General features: G+C 44.1%; 2 protein-coding genes across 34 annotated transcripts in view; one reads left to right on the forward strand and one right to left on the reverse strand.

The window, feature by feature from the left end:
* Positions 1–17,779, forward strand: part of PPFIBP1 (PPFIA binding protein 1) — a 116,673-nt gene that overhangs the window by 21,659 nt on the left and 77,235 nt on the right. The gene's annotated exons all lie outside the window — the stretch shown is intronic.
* The window catches only part of LOC310744243 (uncharacterized protein), a 40,489-nt gene continuing 30,345 nt past the window's right edge, over positions 7,636–17,779 (reverse strand). Inside the window, exons 3-4 of the mRNA XM_083575403.1 lie at positions 10,165–10,219; positions 7,636–7,844 (exon numbers count right to left, since the gene is read on the reverse strand). Of these exons, the coding sequence (XP_083431529.1) occupies positions 7,839–7,844; positions 10,165–10,219 (61 nt within the window). The 3' untranslated portion in view covers positions 7,636–7,838. The remainder of the gene's footprint in view (positions 7,845–10,164; positions 10,220–17,779) is intronic.

Genomic DNA, 17,779 nt, shown 5'->3' on the forward strand with positions numbered 1-17,779 from the left:
ATAAAATCTTCTCCAGATTTCAAACCTCACTTCAATGCAGCTGGATAGTCTACAGTTCTAGTATCCACATCTCCTTTACTTAATGCCAATTACCAGCCAATCATTAGGAGAACCTCTGCTTTTGATGGCAGTCAGGAGGGTTTGCATCATGGTGAAGGTGCTAGAGACTCAACACCGTCCACCCCCGTGCTGACCCATGTGGGAGCGAGTCAGTGAGGTGACCGCAGGTCAGCCTGCTCCCCTGTACCCTCAGAGGTTTCAGGGAATGATTTAACGTTCTCTTCCCCTTTGTCTGAGCCTCTCTCCAACGTGAGAGAGCCACCGCCATTGCGCAGAACTGGAAACCGGAACTCCCTCCTTATTAAGATCAGTCTGTCCCCCCCTTACATGTCTTCAAACAGCAGCTGAAGACCTCTTTGTCCCACCAGCTCTTCAGTATACCTGAAGGAGCGTCTCCACCCCCATCATTCTACCCGGACCCTGAGGTCCAGCACCGAGGGCCTTCTGGCGGTTCCCTCACTGCGAGAAGCCAAGTTACAGGGAACCAAGCACGGGCCTTCTTGGTAGTGGTACCCATCCTGTGGAACGCCCTCCCACCAGATGACAAAGAGAACAACAACTACCAGACCTTTAGAAGACATCTGAAGGCAGCCCTGTTTAGGGAAGCTTTTAATGTTTGATGGACTACTGTTGGAAGCCGCCCAGAGTGGCTGGGGAAACCCAGTCAGATGGGTGGGGTATTAATAAATTATTATTATTATTATTATTATTATTATTATTATTATTATTATTAAAGCATAAGAAGAGTTACATAATGTGTATTTGCATTTCTGCTTGTATTTCATAGAAAATAATTTCATATTGACCTGTCAGCTTTGCTTTGCTGTTGGCCACCCTGTTCACTTGAAAGTTGAAGGGTGGATATAAAATGTAGTTGTTGTTGCCAGATTATTTAACTAAGAACAAAACTAAATGTAGTGGTAAAATATCAGAGAACGGTCAGGCAGAAATTTACAAAGCTTCTCAATGGTTTTAGATCTGGAGGACTGAAGCAGTCATTCTGAACTCCATGCTGTATTTTCTCCTGCTGTGTTTCTCTCATATTGATGACTTAGCCAGTGGTAGTAATCTGCTAAGTATGGATCCTACAGTTAAATTGTTGGTAGAAACATAGCAGGCATTTTGGGCAGGTAAGATGGCAAAGCCCATGAAGGCCAGTGTGGCGGTCAGGGAGGTGAATTTGTCAGCTTGGGCCAGGCTCAATCTTTCAGCCTAACCTATTGTATCTCACAAGGTTGTGGGGAGGATAAAGTGGGGAGGGGAGAGCCACGTACACCCCTTTGAAGGAAAGGAGGCATATAAATATAATAAAAAAGGACGCGGGAATTTGTCTTGGTACTGCTGTGCTGCCTGCGTTCAGAGTAGCTGCTGCCCACAGGCTTGAAAAATTCCCCCGCCCCCCTCACCACAGATGGTGAAACATTCTGGTCTGCAAACACAGCAAGCTGTCACCTGCTTGCATTTTTGTCATAGTTTTTGGGTTGTTAATTGCACAGACTGTTTGCTGGGAGAGATGTATGGGCTTGCTGCTTAACTGATATTTGTTCCTCTTTCAGTGCAGTTTGGACAAGAGTCAGTGGGTCTTCCTTGCTTTTGCCGTCAGCGTCAACACCTATCTACGGTAGAGGAACTATTTTTATGATGGGAGCACAGGAAGCTGCCAGAATTGTCTTATGTCAGGCAATGGCTCTCCAGAGTCTTAAGCCGGTCATATATAGAGATGAGCAAGGCTGAACCTGGAATAAGAAGCAGCCTGGGCTGTGCTGCAGAGCTGCTGCCCTTTTGCTTCATGGCAGAGGCTTCTTGGGCATAGATTATTGTGGGCATGGTTAACGCGCACAAAATGCTGGCTGGCTTATTAGTCTGCTTCATTTCCCTGTGTGAATGGAGTGTGCACCCTAGAAAACATGATGCAGAGCAAGACTGGTATTTGTGCAGCCCTCTCAGGAAATCCATTTAGGTGATTCCCCCCCCCCCCCCCCCCGCGAGGAACTCTCTTTGAGCATCTTTACGATTTATTGGAACTATCAAACTAGTCAAAAGTTCAAGCAGTAAGTCATTATAAATAGTCTAAAAGTAATGGGTTCATGTGGCTTTCCTTTAATATCCACATTGGACCACAGTAAATAGAAACTACAGTCCTTGATGTTTCCTTTATTACTTGAAAATATTTCCTTTATAACTTAGAATATAATCCTCCCTCCCAATATTCTGCTATTTGTAGTCTTCCTGTTTTTTGTTTGTTTTTCCTTGCCTTTGAGAGTACAGACTTGGTTAGGGGAACAATTTGCTTACTACATTAAAAGCTTGTTACTTCCTTAAGAAGAAAAACATACCTTGAATTGAAATAAGGAATGCTTTTCAACCATCTTCTGCTGCAACCACAAAATCATGAATTAAATGTGGCTTGACCTCAGCTAGACTGGAAGATGAAGTGATGTGATCTAATGGCTATTCAAAGGAGCTAAAGAGACATACAGAGCTAATTTAGGCCCTTTTATCTGACAGCGCTGTTGCATCTCTCCTGACCTTTGGTGTTTAAAAATAATGCATCATGCCACTCCCATAGTTCCTGTCTGCAAAATATATTTGTGTGTTTGCTCATCCTCTTTCCATGTCCTGCTTTGCTATGTTCACACTTGGTGCCTAATGGCCGATATGGTGGGGTAGCTCCACAATCCTAGATTTTTGTGGTCAGCTGGTGTCTCCTTGGCGATTCCCTTAAGAGCGTAAGTGCTGCTGGCTCAGACCAAGGACATCTTGTTCATTGTTGTGTTTGTCACCATAATTCCTCTTAAGAATGCAACAGATCTCCCTTGTTCTTTGCAACATATGGCCTCTAAATGCCTAGGACCCACTTAGCTTCCATGGCTTGCTTTTCCTGAATTCACACCCAGCATGTAACTGTGTTCATGTTGGGATATGATTCATGTTGAGATGTCTTTGGGATGTTCACCAAATACTTGCTTTATTCTTGGGCTTGCATGACATGTAAAAATCTGTGTTTGAAGCTCCTGTTTATTTCAAAAGGAGTTTAAGTACAAAGAGCTAGCCTTAATGATTCTTTGGCTCATAACCTTAGACTTCTTTCACACTGTACCCCAAGGATAGGCAAGCTGTAGCCATGGGGCCACAGGAAGCTTTCTGTAGAATTTCAAAGCCTGTACAAGCAGTCAAACTTCATGGCAAGAAAAATGTTGAGTGCATTTATCTCCCACCTTTTTCTGCAAGGAGTGCATGGTTCACGTGACTTCTCAGTTAATCCCTACAATGACCCTGTGAGGGAGGTTAAGAGGCTGTGACTGACTCCAAGTCACCCAGTGAACTTCATGATCTCCCAAGTCCTAGCCTGACGCTCTAACCACTACACCCCACTGGCTTCCTAGAGTACTTCTGCTATGGGGCATCTATATAAGTTAAGTAGGTAAATAAATATGGGAAAGCAAAATGTCACTTGGAGAAGTATTTGAAATATTTTTCTTAAAAGCTTGAATTTATAATGCATTGTTTTATTTGATGTTTTAATGTGTTGTAAACTACTTTGAGATTTTTTTCTTTAAAATATAATGTGGAATAGAAATGAAATGACTAAGAACAACAACAGCAACTTCCCTTGCAGGGGGGGGGGGGATTGGTGACTAGACATTCTTTTGTGGCGACTGCAATCCAGGTTTAAGGTGCTATTTGGCAATTACAGTAGCATATATATCTGAGTTTCTGACAATGCCCTGCTCTAACCTGAGTGTTCCATTGTATCATTGTTCCATTGTGCTCACGAAACCTTGTGAGAGGTTTTTCTCGTAGGCAGTGATGTGCCCAGTGTTTCCTGTTTGCTTCACAATGGAGTGAGAATTCTGAACCTCAATCTTCCCCCTCCAAATCCCGTTGCATCTAGTCCTTGTTTCTCTTGACTCGGTGGATTGTGAGGTGAATGGGAATTGTAGGAACTAGGGTTGCAGCCTGCTTCTGTCATCTTTATGTGCCAAAAAATCTGGCCTCCTACAACTACCATTACTGGATAGAGCCTGCAAGTCTAGGAATGCGCAAGCTTGACCTCATGCCTTTCTGAAGAGAATGATAGCAGCAGATTATTATCCATTTAAATGGATTCTGGAAAAAGGTTATATTCAGACAGTCTTTAAAAATGTATTTCTAGCCTTTTTCACGGGCATCCTTTTACAAGCAGCCACACACAACTGTGTGCTTGGAATAGCTTTATTTGAAGGGAAGGAAGGCAAATCTAACTTGAGTTGTCTGTCAGATACTCTCACCGCTCAGATCCTTGTGCCAGTGAGGACTGAAGCACAGCTTTGGCCACCCATATCTTTTAGAAGACAGAGGGTTGTGTTCAGGCTAGCAGCACAATTCTATACATGCCTACTCAGAAGTAAGTCTGTTGAGCTGGTTGTATTTTTATGTCACTGGAATGTCCTATAATTTAGATAATGAAGAATAGCACTTAAACAAAAATTACCCCCCCTTGTTTTTGTTTTAGCTTTTCAAGCAGCAGTGGAAGCCCTGGATTGCTCTGTTACTCACAGTTCCCCTTGATAAATATTCAGGATGTGAAAGCTCATGCTTTGAGAATCCCACAGCAGCCATAGGTAAAGGCCCAGCCTGTGTGGAAACAGGAGATAGGTGCACACAAGTTTGTTATGACAGTGCTTTGCGTTCATACAGCACTTCATGTATGTTCAGCATATACCCATTTATCTCTGTCATCTTTACAACTCTGTAATGTGGATCAACACCATCTGCTGCCCTGGGGCCCAGAGAACCTTGGCTTGCCTTCCTAAGGCTCCCTAGTGATTGCAGTTCTGAAGCAGAGGTTTGATCTGGATCTTTCCCACTTCATACTCTCAGGCATTGCATGTATGTAGGCAGCCACAGGATACAACCACAGTCCTGCTGTTTGCTTATCAGAAAAAATGTAGTTGTTGATTTAGGTTCTAAAAGCTGGCATAGTTCTACCATGAGATTACTATGCATAGGAAGGAGTGGGAGTGTTTGTTTTTATTGTGGAAGAACCTTATCCAGCAACTGAGAATATTCAAAGCCACTTTTCCTTAACCAACCATTCCTTCATAACTTTGTTGTGCTTAAACTTAAAAACATATTCCTTTTAACTTGGGTTCTGCAGAGATTTCAGTTTGGCTGTAAGTGGGAGTGATTCACGGCCTTTCTATATAGAAATGAGAAAATAAAGCTCTAGAGCAGGGCTAGCTAACCTAAGGCCCGGGGGCCGGATGCGGCCCAATCGCCTTCTCAATCTAGCCCGCGGACAGTGCGGGAATCAGCGTGTTTTTACATGAGTAGAATGTGTCTTTCTATTTAAAATGCATCTCTGGGCTATTTGTGGGGCATAGGAATTTGTTCACCCCCCCCATATAGTCCGGCCCACCACATGGTCTGAGGGACGGTGGACCGGCCCATGGCTGAAAAACGTTGCTGACCCCTGCTCTAGACACTGGACAAACCCCCAAAGCCTTATTTCCTAATAATTCTGAACTGTGGCAAAAAGTCAGTGGCAATGAAGGTACTCCTAATTAGTAAGAAGGAAGTTTGGCATAGTTCCAGCATGCAGCTCTTACAAAATACTCTACAAAGCAGCATGCAACTATAACCAGAATGCTGTGGTCTGATGCAACTCTACTGTTCGTATGTCACTCTTGGATTAGTTACTTATGTTTATCATTCTGAAAGGAGTGCCTCTGTGTCTTGAAATAGTAACACGGGAAGCTTCCCTTAGGGCATACTCTAATGCAGGCACAGGCAAACTCGGCCCTCCAGATGTTTTGAGACTACACTTCCCATCATCCCTGACCACTGTTTCTGTTAGCTAGGGATGATGGGAGTTGTAGTTCCAAAACATCTGGAGGGCCGAGTTTGCCTATGCCTGCTCTAATGCTTGATGTGGGCCTGATGCAGCCATCTTTATAGGATGTTTTGGATTCATGGTCCAATTTAATTTATGGTCCAATAGGATTCACTGCCAGCTTGGCTCAATCCACATCTATTAAGTAAGATGTGGTTTTGCTCACTCTGTATAAACAAGATTGGACAGTCGCAACTGCTGCATCATGTCAACAGCTATTTTTATAAAGGTCATGAGAATGGTGCCTTGGTCATGTGTAGGGCTGGGTAGTGTTGGGTTTTCAAAGTGTATCACCAGCCAAACATTGCCGTTTGGGGATATACTGCAATGTTGAAAAAAGCTGCATTGGCCCCAGCCGGCAAGATGCTGGGTGGAACTGCCACTGCTCTCATTGTGGGAGCTGAGGTGCTTTCACTCAGCACCTTGCGAGCTGCGGCCAATACAGCTGACCCCAGCCTGCTGTTCGGGTGGGCGGGCGGAAAGGCTCCTGCCTCCAGCAGAGCCAGCCCTGAGTCCCCTGCCGCTCGCGTGGAGCAGCAAGGACCTTGGGGCTCCTTGGCCAAGCTCCCTCTGTCTTCACTGGCGACCTTGCCCGCTTTCCCCTCACTCCCCAAAGATGGACGAAGTGGCAGTAGCCAAGCGTATGGAACCTGTCAGGCTCCGTGCATTTGACTGCCTTCGCCTTTGCCTGTGCAGGTGCACTGTCTCTTTCCTCTGGTGCGGGGCTGTTCACCCCAGGAAGAATGACGCTGTCCACCCTTCTGGGCGAAGTCCGCAAGGTGCAGGGTGCAAACGCCTTGCGGAGAGGGGCTGCTGGCGAGCGCTGGGCCCGTCAGCACCATCAAATAGCCCCTACACCGCCTGGCTGCCTTCCGCTGGGAGGGTGGGCTCCGTCTTTCTGGGAGGAAAGGCACAGCTCACCCTCCCGGAGAAGGCAGCCAGGCAGGGTCAGGGCTCTCTCAGCTGGGAAGGGCAGACTTCGCGCTCCCCAGCTGAGCAGCCCTGATCCTACTTGTGTGCAAGCAGGAGCAGAGGCAGGGCTATCTCAGCTGGGGAGGGGGAGCACTTTAACAGAGCCCCCATCCTGCCACTGGGCTGGCTCGTGCAAGCAGGTGGCGGGTTTGGGGCTCCATAAAACTGCTTGGCTGAGGCGAGGGCAGCAGCAGGCTCCTCAGCCAAGCAGTTTAAAGAAGCGGAGGGAGGAACAAGCTCTTCGATTCAGCTTGATTCTCCCTCTGCTGGGGCAGAGTGCGATGGCGGTAACACTCAGCAGTATATCGCTGGTGAAACCACCGCCACTGAGTCCCTTTGCCTCCAGCTCCTGGCTAGTTTGTTTCTCCCTCAGCGCACTGGGCACCAGAGGCAGAGAGACTCAAGAGTGCTGACGGTTTCACTAGAGATATACTACGGAGTGAAGCTGTCATGGCTGTCTGCCCTGGGATAGTTCATGTGAAATTCTTGCAAATTCAGTCACAAAGTTACTATCTAAAGATTCAGTGGAACGCTAGACGAGGTACTCACTTTGTCTGATGCAGCAAGGAAAATATAAGTGTACTGTACTGCTTTAAAGAATTACAGCCCTGTTACTGAAGCCTTCTCTCTCAGTTTACCACCTGAATATAGATTTGCTTGCTGTGTTCCTGTTCATTCCTTTGACAATTTTATTATCATCTATACCCCGCCCATTTGGCTGGGTTTCCCCAGCTATTTGAGTTCTTTCACTGGAAACAGACACTGAGATCCTTTGCCTTTTCTACCTTTTGCAGGTAATGCAGCTATAATACAAAGTCCGGTTCAAGTCGATATCCGTTACAGTTCATAGAGTCATTTCCTCTTGTTAAATTCACACCCTGAAACCACAAATTGAGTGCTACTGTCTGTAGGATGATGGTACTCGATAGACTTATCCCTAAGGAATGACAAGATATGGTGGTTGCTTCAGCAGTAGCACACTTCATTCTGACTCAGAATTAATCAGCCTGTGTTGTTAACAAGGCTGGAGCGCTGGGCACTGCCTTTTTTTGCCTGCCTACCTGTGGCAAACGGTGTGGACCTTGTATACATGACTAGTTTAGGGTGGTGAAAGAGAGCTAGGTTGCATTCAAATAACATTTTTCTGATGTTTTCTTACCTGATAATTTCCATTGTTTATACTTTGCAAATCTAGAGGAAGTTTAGCACTCATTTCCATGTTAATTGGATTTTACTCCATTGTATTATTTCTTCTAGGATATGTACCATATTGGTCTGAATATAAGTGGCACCCGCAAATAAGCCGCACCTTTAAAATTCAAGGGGGGGAAAGAAAAATGACAATACCTGACTACAGGTACTATTCCCCCGCGCTCCCGGGGGGCAGGGAGCTGTGCTGCTTTGCCAGTGGCATCAGGTCGCAAATATAAGCTGCACTTTAACTTTTGACGGTCGGAATTTGGGGAAAAAAGTGGCTTATATTTGGGCCAATACGGTAACAATTCTTACTTTCGCTTCTAGCATGACCCTGTTTACTTTAAACAGTCTATGTAAGAAAATGTGCTTACTCTCATTCCCCTCCCCCTCTACAGATAAAGGAATAGTACTGTTTTTATGTGTGCGTGCCTTATCATAGAAGGGGCATCTACTGTAGTGTGATTTTGCTGTTGGAATCAGTATTTCTTTTCCATGAGCAAATGTTGCTCCGGTAAAAGTTGGTATCATTTCCTATATTATTTGGGACCAGCAGAATTGGTTGGTAGCAACACCTTTCTTGAGAAACATGTGCATTTGTTCCAGATGGCTAATGGCACAGCCAGAGCTTCCAGATTCATTAATTTTCATCCCATGCTATTTAAAACATTTTTCCTGCAAGTATGCCTCATGGCCCAATTACAGGCTGTTCTACTCCTCCTCAATCAGACACGAAAATTAAATGGTGCAGCATCTGAGTTTGTAGACTAAATCTTTGGCCATTTTACTCCCCACCCCCCAGGTCAGAAACCTCTGTTTCTGCTACATAGTGCCTTCTTGTTCTTGTTCTTTCTGTAAGTTGGTGGGTGGCATTGATACTACTTTAATATCATGTCCTGCTTTGAGTGACCTCTTCAAATTCTAGGATATATACAACAATGCCATAATTCCCCTTTTGATGCTGGACTATTTCTAAGATCATGCCAAAGATATGCAGTTTTAAGAGTCTGCTTGTTTCCCTGAGTGAGTTAAATATATGCTTAAATCTATCTTGCTAAAACCAGAAGGATTGTTGAAATATTTCCTCATGTTTAGATCATTTGTGCCCAGTCTGTATGCCAGCATTCTGACGAAGGTCATTCAGAGGAGAATACAACTTGGAGCACTATCCTGTTGCCACATAGCAAATCAGACTGAAGACGTTTAAAAACAATAAATGTAGTGGTTGCTCATTTTTCAGTCCTTGCTTTGGTCTGTTTGACTGCATTTGATCTTTGTATGGCTAGAAGGATAGAATTTGGAAACTTAAAGAAGGGGCATATTCCACTCCAGTCTGTCAAGTTTCTCTTCTGCCCACTAGATCTTTGTGTTCCTGTTAAAACCAAGCTAACCAACTCTCACCACTTTGCCTTGAATACCTTTAGCATTGGTATATTAACACTCAGAATAACAGAATTGTAGAGTTGGAAGGGACCACAAGGGTAATGCAAAGCAGAAATCTTCTGTGTGAAATTAAGATTCTTAGTGTCCCTGTCCGAATGTCTCTGGCGCTTGCCTTTATCTGAAGCCATTTGGCCCCTCTTACTGGCTATCATGTCTTGCTGTATACTCATTGCATAGTTCTACCCTGTTCTCATTTGGATGAGCAGAAAACATTTTCACTTTTGTTTCCTAGGGATGGTTCATTCTGAACTGGATGCTGCCCAGCTCCTGTCGGCTTTCCCTGGGGGTCCGTTTAAAAGCTGCTTGGCAACTTTTTGATTAGTATGAAAGACGCCAGCCGTCTGCTTCCATTTCTGTCCAAGTAAACCCTGCCCGCCACTTTTAAAAACATGTCTGGCATGTCCCAAAACATTCTCCAGTGCCTACCAAATCTAAACTGCAAGTTACCATTATCTTCTTATTTAGTCTAGTACAAAACAGGCAAATCCAGGAATGCAAGGTAGTATGAAGAAGGTCAAGGCCTGGTTGCAAAGTATTTAATTTTTGCCTTGTGGTATAATTACTTTCTAAACCAAATAGTACGGTTGGCTGGTGCAGATGATTCATTCATAATTACTTACTGTCTTTTCTGTACATACTTGCATTTCATCTCTCTCTCTTATTCCTTCCCTCCGCCTGCAAACAAAAACAACAAAAAAAGCCAAATGAATGAGCAGAGGAACGTTTCAATAGGTCTTGCCCCTCTGAGGCAGTTGTGGAGACTGAAGGTCCCTGCATCCCCACACTGCCTAAGTCTCCTCTCCTCAGAGTCCCCCCCCCCAAGCAATCTGAGACTACGCCGGCACGCCTGTCTTTGCTCTCTCTGCTTCATACCACTCCTAGTCCTAGGAGATCAGACGGTTGGGGAACTTGTCACAGGATGGCGGGGGAGGGGCACCATGGCTTCTTTACCAGCCTGATTCCTCACTTCTTCTGCTTCTGGACATCTCCGTGCTCACTAAACCCTGTTACCTCTTCAGCTTCTAACACCTCCTCCTCCAAATCTTCTCTCTCTTCTCTCTGTGACCACTCATTGTTGTCCCACCACTTCTCTCTGGGCTCTGAGCCTTCTTCCTCTGGGCCTTCTGGTGCCTCCTGCCATTCTTTTGCATCCAGCCAGTAAGCTTTTAGAAATAGGAACCACGTGATGCAGATAAATAATGTGACTTCTTCCAAAAGCACACAATTTGCCCAGTCCACATTGTCATTGTGCACAGATATTACTAGTGTGGCTTAGAACTTGAACACCTAGCAGTGGTTCCCACACTCCAGTGATAATATATGAATCAGCCCCAAATGGTTTCAACATTTCTGTCCTTCATGCTTCCTCCCACCACCGGGCTTGGTATCAAACTATATATGTGGATCAGCTTGCCCTGAACAGCTGCATAGTTACAGTTCAGGTGAACATCAGCATTGTCTTGCCCTTCCACCTTGAGCAGTTTGTTCCATTATCTCCACCTCTCCTTTGTATTTCTCTGCTCATCATCAGCTGTGATGAATGGTCAACATCCCTGTTTCATTAGGCATCATCTCCTCAAGAGGGTATTCTGTGTTCCCAGAGAGATGCTGCCCCTGAGCAAGAGTTGCAAACGGATACATGTCTCTGTTTTGTTTGCCTTTTTGTTTAATTGAGTAGCTCCCACAGGGGGATGACTTCTGGTGGTAAATGAGCAAACAGGACACATAGCCCACTCCTCAGATTGATGTAGGACAAAAGAGCTTAATGTGCACATATTGTGCACCATTTAGCATGGACTACTCTGCTATTATAGCACATAACTTTAAAAGCTCTGTACAGGCAACAACCGTTTTGCGCGGGGGTTGTGTGTGTTCCTGACCCCCCGTGTGTGTAAACCATGACAGCCCCACCCCCTTTTCAGTTATTTCCAGGTTATGGTGATGCGTGTGTGCACAGTTGTGCGTTCTTTGAACGTGTGCAAACGGGAGTTGCCTGTATACGTATTCTCAGGCAATGGCTTACAAAACAGCACAATTTAAGACTGAATTAAAACAAATAACACTTTTTCCACCATGCACCCATCTATTCATGGTTTACACCATGGCTGCTGGTCATGCTGGCTGGGCAGTTGGGGATTGTGCTTGGCAACATCTGGAGGCTGCATGCTGTCTGCCCTTCACTTTCACAGATGGATTATGCCTGAGTGCAATCCCATCCACTAGTCAGCTAATCTTGATTGGCTAATGTAAAGTATGCCCCTGAAAGCTGAGATAAAGCAGGTGGCACCTCACTTCTGGAGTGTCCTTCCTAGAGAGGCTCACCTTGCAGCTACTTTAATGTTGTTTCAGTGTCAGACAATAATCTCTTGTCTATATTTCTAGGAACATGGGTTGATATTCAGCAGTGTTTTACTCAGAGTAGACCTATTGAAATTAATAGGCCTGTCTTAAACATGTTCTTTAATTTTCATCTGTCTACTCTGAGTAAACATTGGTTGAATACCACCCTTGTTTTCCTCTGAGAATCTGTAATGCGTGATGCAGGGAAGACATGTTCCTTTATATCTAGTGTGTGTGCTAAATTGTTGGTTGTAATATTTATGGTGGTATCTCTGCCTCACTTTATCTAGAGTATTGCTTGCTAAGTGGCTTATTGTGTGGTGAAATGTCCCTGGTCTGTATCATTTCAGATTATAGGAAGGCAATTGCATGATTAGACACATCCCTGTCCTTTAAAAATAAAAATAAAACCTCTGCATATAGAAAAATAGGTAACAGTAAGGAGAGTTCTAGCATAAGCTTCTCCCTTACATTCCAGTTTTATATATTTGTAGGGAGACTTTAACAGTGGAGAAGCCCAGCTTGCCTCAGCCTCACTGGACTCAATGGGCAGTACTTCCATGCATGTGATGGCGCTCAGAGAGAGAGAGAGAGAGAGAGAGAGAGAGAGAGAGAGAGAGAATCAGAAAAAGTCAATCCATAGAACACCCGATTGTCATTTGCTCTGACAATGGTAGAGAGCGGTAGAGAGAAGGTTTTCCCAGGAGAATGTGGTAGGACAAGTGTGGATGAGCCCTTAGTCCCAGGAGGTGAGCACAGAGAGTCAGTGCTAACCCAGTTTACATAATACTGACCTAGATGGGCAAATAGTTAGACAATATTGTATAGAGCAGTTTCATGTGTACAAACAAGAAGTTTATTGTGTGTCTTCTTGCATGTCCATTTTGGAAATAAAAGTGGTCATTGTAAGTCTTTGCTTATGAGTGATGAGGGAGCACACACATGACTTTGTTTTTAACCCCCCAAAACCACACCATTAAGAGCCCTTCTAGATCAGGCTAAGGGTTTGTTTCATCTTGCATTTTGTGTGCCCAGCCAGCTGCCTTTGGGAGGCTCACAGGCTTTATCCCCAGTTTCTGGTACTGCACATTTTTACTGCCTTTGGTCATGCAGGTTCAATTTACTAATAGCTATGTTGATGGAGCTGTCTTCTGAGCATTTCTTTTATCTTCTGAAAAATAATATCCATTTGTTTCATTCAGTAGCTGCTTCATTTACAGTGATGGAAGTCATGTCTCTTCATTGCTGTGTAAAGCGACATGAGCGCCGCACCTCATAGTCGCCTTTGACTGGACTTAACTGTCCAGGGATCCTTTACCTTTTAACCTTTTTTTGTAAGATAGCAGTTTGTTCTCTGGCCGTGACAAATCCATTTCTGTGTGTTTACACAAGATTATGCTGGCAAGCAGAAACCCATTTGGGTAATGCGAGGATTTTTATTCCCTTGGATGCTTAATCCCATAAATTTCACATGGCCATGACCAGCACCATCTTCCTCAGCAAGGCAATTATTGTGTGCTCTGTTGCTAAATCTCCCACTTCTTTTCCTGCAGAAGAAGGGGCGGGGACAGCTCTTGGTTTATGATTCCTGCCTTCCATGTGCATGGAAAGTAGCGGGGGAGAGAAGACATCTCATCTCACCATTGACTAATGGTATTTGCCAGCTGCCTGGCACACTGTATCTTTAAAATGCTCAGCCACCATTAAGTAATTAATCACTACAGCTAAATTGCATAGTAGTTTGTAAGTTCTCTGACTGAGCAGCAGTTGTTAACTGGCTTGTCTAGGAGGGATTCGTCAAAACAGGGTTAGACTCTGGTGATAATTCATGACTGATTCCTGCTTTTGTAGCGCCATATCCTTTTCATTTGTAACCTTTCTCTGCTACTTTAATCTACATTTTGTATAACGGAAGTCAGGTTTAAATTCACATAGTGCTAAGGGCTGGTGCAACCAAGCACACATGATGGTGCACAGCTAGAAAATCGTGGCCGCTTTGCTTCTCCTCCCACTCTTGCTGCTGCCATCCTACTGGGAGCTAAGCCATGGTTTAGAACAGGCATAGGCAAACTCGGCCCTGCAGATGTTTTTTAGACTACAATTCCCATCATCCCTGACTACTGGTCCTGTTAGCTAGAGATGATGGGAGTTGTAGTCCCAAAACATCTGGAGGGCCGAGTTTGCCTATGCCTGGTTTAGAAGCCCAGGCTCACGGGCTTCCAGCAAACCAGGAGCTGTAGCTATGAGTTGGTTCAGTGTTAAGAGTCAGCAACAGGACAAAGAGGGAAAACCAAATACTCTCTCATGCCTTCCCATGGGGTTCTGGTTGGCTGCTGTGACAACAGAGTGCTGGATTAGCTGGGCCTTTGGCCTGATCCAGCAGGGTGCTTTTTATGCACTTTCTTGCTTTAACAAGGCTAAAATTTTTTTTAATCATTTGTTTTGATTGTGCTGCTTCTTTAGGGGTGTCATTGTGAATCCTAGAGAATAAAAGACAAACATGTTGAGAATTTGATCATCATGTTTCCTTGCAGAATGCAGATTCTTGCAGGTCTGGATTGCATGAATATGTGCATTGAATTTGGAGGCAGGTTTCATTGTGAAGGCCAAACGACCCCTGTAATTTGTAAGGTTTCAAGAGCCAGTGTCCATAATGGGTCAGATTATTGTCAGCCCTCATTTCTACAGTGGATAGTTATTTGCAGCATTTACATGCTGCACTAGACAAGCTGAGTCTTATAACCTGCATGTGTCTTACAAATTCAGCACAGTTGTGTATTTTTTCTTCTTTGTAATTTGCTTTTTGCTGTTCTGACTGGTCTGTTGTTGAGAGGGGCAGTGTGCTATGTGGTGCACATGGTTCCGTTCCCAGCTCCATTCATCCTTCTCTTTCGGTGCTGAGATTCAGTGTGTCTTGGACATAAACTTCCCAGCTGGCCTTCAGCCATAATGTTTAGAAAATGGTGGTTAAAAAAGCAAAATTGATATTCTTTGGAATCTGGAATCTGTGGTGCTTGTTGTTTATTCCCACAGAAATTCACATGGCTCGTTATGGATCCTCTGTGTAGTTTATTTGTGAGACTAGGCTTGAATATGAACCAGTTTAGGGTGCAGCTTTCACAGGACCAGTTTCTGTTGGGAAGATATACCAGAGTGTTTCAGCTCTGGTGAATGCTCTTCAGTTTGAAGAAACAAGCAGCTCTGTAAAAATGCATGTCTCTGCGTCAGGGAAAATTAGCTCTTCTCACATAACAAGTGTGCGTGCATACAATCTGTTTGTGCAAGGGGGATCCTGGATGATCTGGGATAACCCCTCACATGGAAGATCTCTGTATGTGCATGATGCTCCCTTGTGCATGAACCTCCCTTGTGTATTAGAAGTGCAGATAGGCAACAAATAGAATTGGCCAAGTTTCTAATAGTTGGTGGCTGATAAATAGTAGTACAAAGCTTCCCACGGGACGTTGGCCAGTCCTAACACAGGGCAACAGACTAAATGAGTTGTGGCGTCTGATGCTATGCAAACAAGTCCTACTTTTGTTCAGGGGTCTTTCACTCCCATGTAAGTGTAGATAAGGACTGCAGCCTAAATACTTCAGCCCAGCACCTGAAAACAGGCTGTTACGGTTTACATTTCTAGACCGTTCATCTATGTGCAAACAATCCTCCCTCTCCACCACACTTGGAACTGGGCATGCCCAGAAATAGCAAGTTAATCATACAGCATATTTTGACAGAAATGTGACAGCTTGAGAAAGACATAATGAAGATGTGCTATTTGGAGAGCACTACGGGAAGGAGCCCAAACAGATTTTAAGAAGCAAGAAGCAGTTTCCACTCCTACACCCTCATTCCACATTTGCTAAACAGATTACGTTTCACAAAGGGAGTTTCATCACTCCAGCAGCAATTTCATTCTCAGATGGTAATCTTTACCCATTCTGAAATGATTCATCTAGCAACACCCCCACCCCCGCCCCCACAAAAGGACTAAACACAGTGGTGTTTTCTCTGTACATAGGCTTTGTACAAATTCAAATGTAATTGAATTTTGAAATAATAGTTAATTGCAATTGTGTTTATGTTTTAATAAATCAGTTTTTGCCTGCTATGAAGTAGACAGATGTTATTCACACTTTTAAAAGGGTGGGAGTACAATCAGCTATGGAGACTGTTCTACATATCTCAGGCATTTATCCAGTAATGGGAATTGGGATAGAACAGTAATAGTCCCCGTTTTTCTCTCCAAATACCCACATGTAGTGGGTGGAGATGGAGTGAGTAAGACTAGAGTATCTCAAAGTTGATGAATTATGGTACATAGTCAAATGTTATCAGAAAATATTTTGAAAGTTTATCATTTTATTAATATTTTTAATGTGTTTATTTACTGCTTTTTGTCACGGTTGACATAAGAAATAAGCCACAACATTATAAATCACAGAATTCCGTTAAAGTAATAGTAAAATATCAGCAACATAACTAATAAAACCACCAAGTCCTCAGAAACTAGTCTTGCCATAGCCACCAAGAGTTTGGGTTGGGGAGGGAGGGACAAATTTCTATTAAACCAAAGCTTTCCAGGCTTTTCATATTAGTGATACACTTTTTAGTCATGCATCATTTTGTGACATAGTAATTCAGTTTTACTAGCAAACCGGAGGTTTAACTAACCCCTTTCCAGCACCGTAAGGAGCACGGGGAGCGTTCACACAACATATCTATACACTGCAGCTGACACACTAATGTTTGGAAAGCTCAGCATTAAACAGTGAACTCTGAACAGTCGCATGGCCATCCATGCTTCCAGAAGGACTGTATTCCAGAGCTGGGGCATCACCACCATACATGTTTTGTAGCTTAAATAAGCAGCCCTTGTTTGCATAGAATCCTAGCTATGCAAGCTACTTGCTATTTTAGATCACTGTTCCTTGCAACACAACTGTGTTCCTCTTGCATCTGTAGCCTCAAGAATGATGCTGATGGCTAATTGCTCCTGTACCAAGATAAAAGTTTTTGATAAGCAAAGGCTCGTGGATCAGTTGGGCAATAAGTTTTGGTGCCCCAAGCAGAAAATGCAAATAGTAAAAACCGAAATTATATTCCACAGCTTCAGATACAGCTCTGGAATTCATCAAGCTTTTCAAACATGTTTGCCTGGTCCTAAGCCTTCTGCCTACTGTAATCACAAAGGCAAAGGCCATTTGTTTTGGTTCAGTAGCGTAGCCAGCTCAACCCAGAGTCAGCTTCCAGCATTTGCTGGGCCGGCCTGCCTGGAACTCTTGGAAATCCCTTTTGCCCGCCCTTCTGCTTCTCACCAAGAGTCTTATAACATCCCCGGCTAGTTTGCACAGGCCGCATTATGGACTTCCTTTGTCTCTCCTCTGATCCTGTGACATTTTCTTGGATGACTTTATTGGCTTCGTTCCCCATTTCTCTTATTCACCACCTCTTCCGGGCCTTTTGGCAATTATTTTTTATTGCTTTTCAAAAAATTTAACAAATTATCATCAAATTAATTCAAATTTAATACAAATTTAAAAGCTTACTTCCCACTCTGCTTCCTTGATGTTTCTCTTCCCTCACTTACTTGCTACTCAGTGTGACGTTGTTGTTGTTTAGTCGTTTAGTCGTGTCCGACTCTTCGTGACCCCCTGGCCCAGAGCACACCAGGCACTCCTGTCCTCCACTGCCTCCCGCAGCTTGGTCAAACTCATGTTCGTAGCTTCAAGAACACTGTCCACCCATCTCATCCTCCGTCGTCCCCTTCTCCTTGTGCCCTCCATCTTTCCCAACATCAGGGTCTTTTCCAGGGAGTCTTCTCTTTTCATGAGGTGGCCAAAGTATTGGAGCCTCAGCTTCAGGATCTGTCCTTCGAGTGAGCACTCAGAGCTG

This window comes from Podarcis filfolensis, assembly GCF_964270895.1.
Source record: "Podarcis filfolensis genome assembly, chromosome: 10".
NCBI lineage: Eukaryota > Metazoa > Chordata > Lepidosauria > Squamata > Lacertidae > Podarcis > Podarcis filfolensis.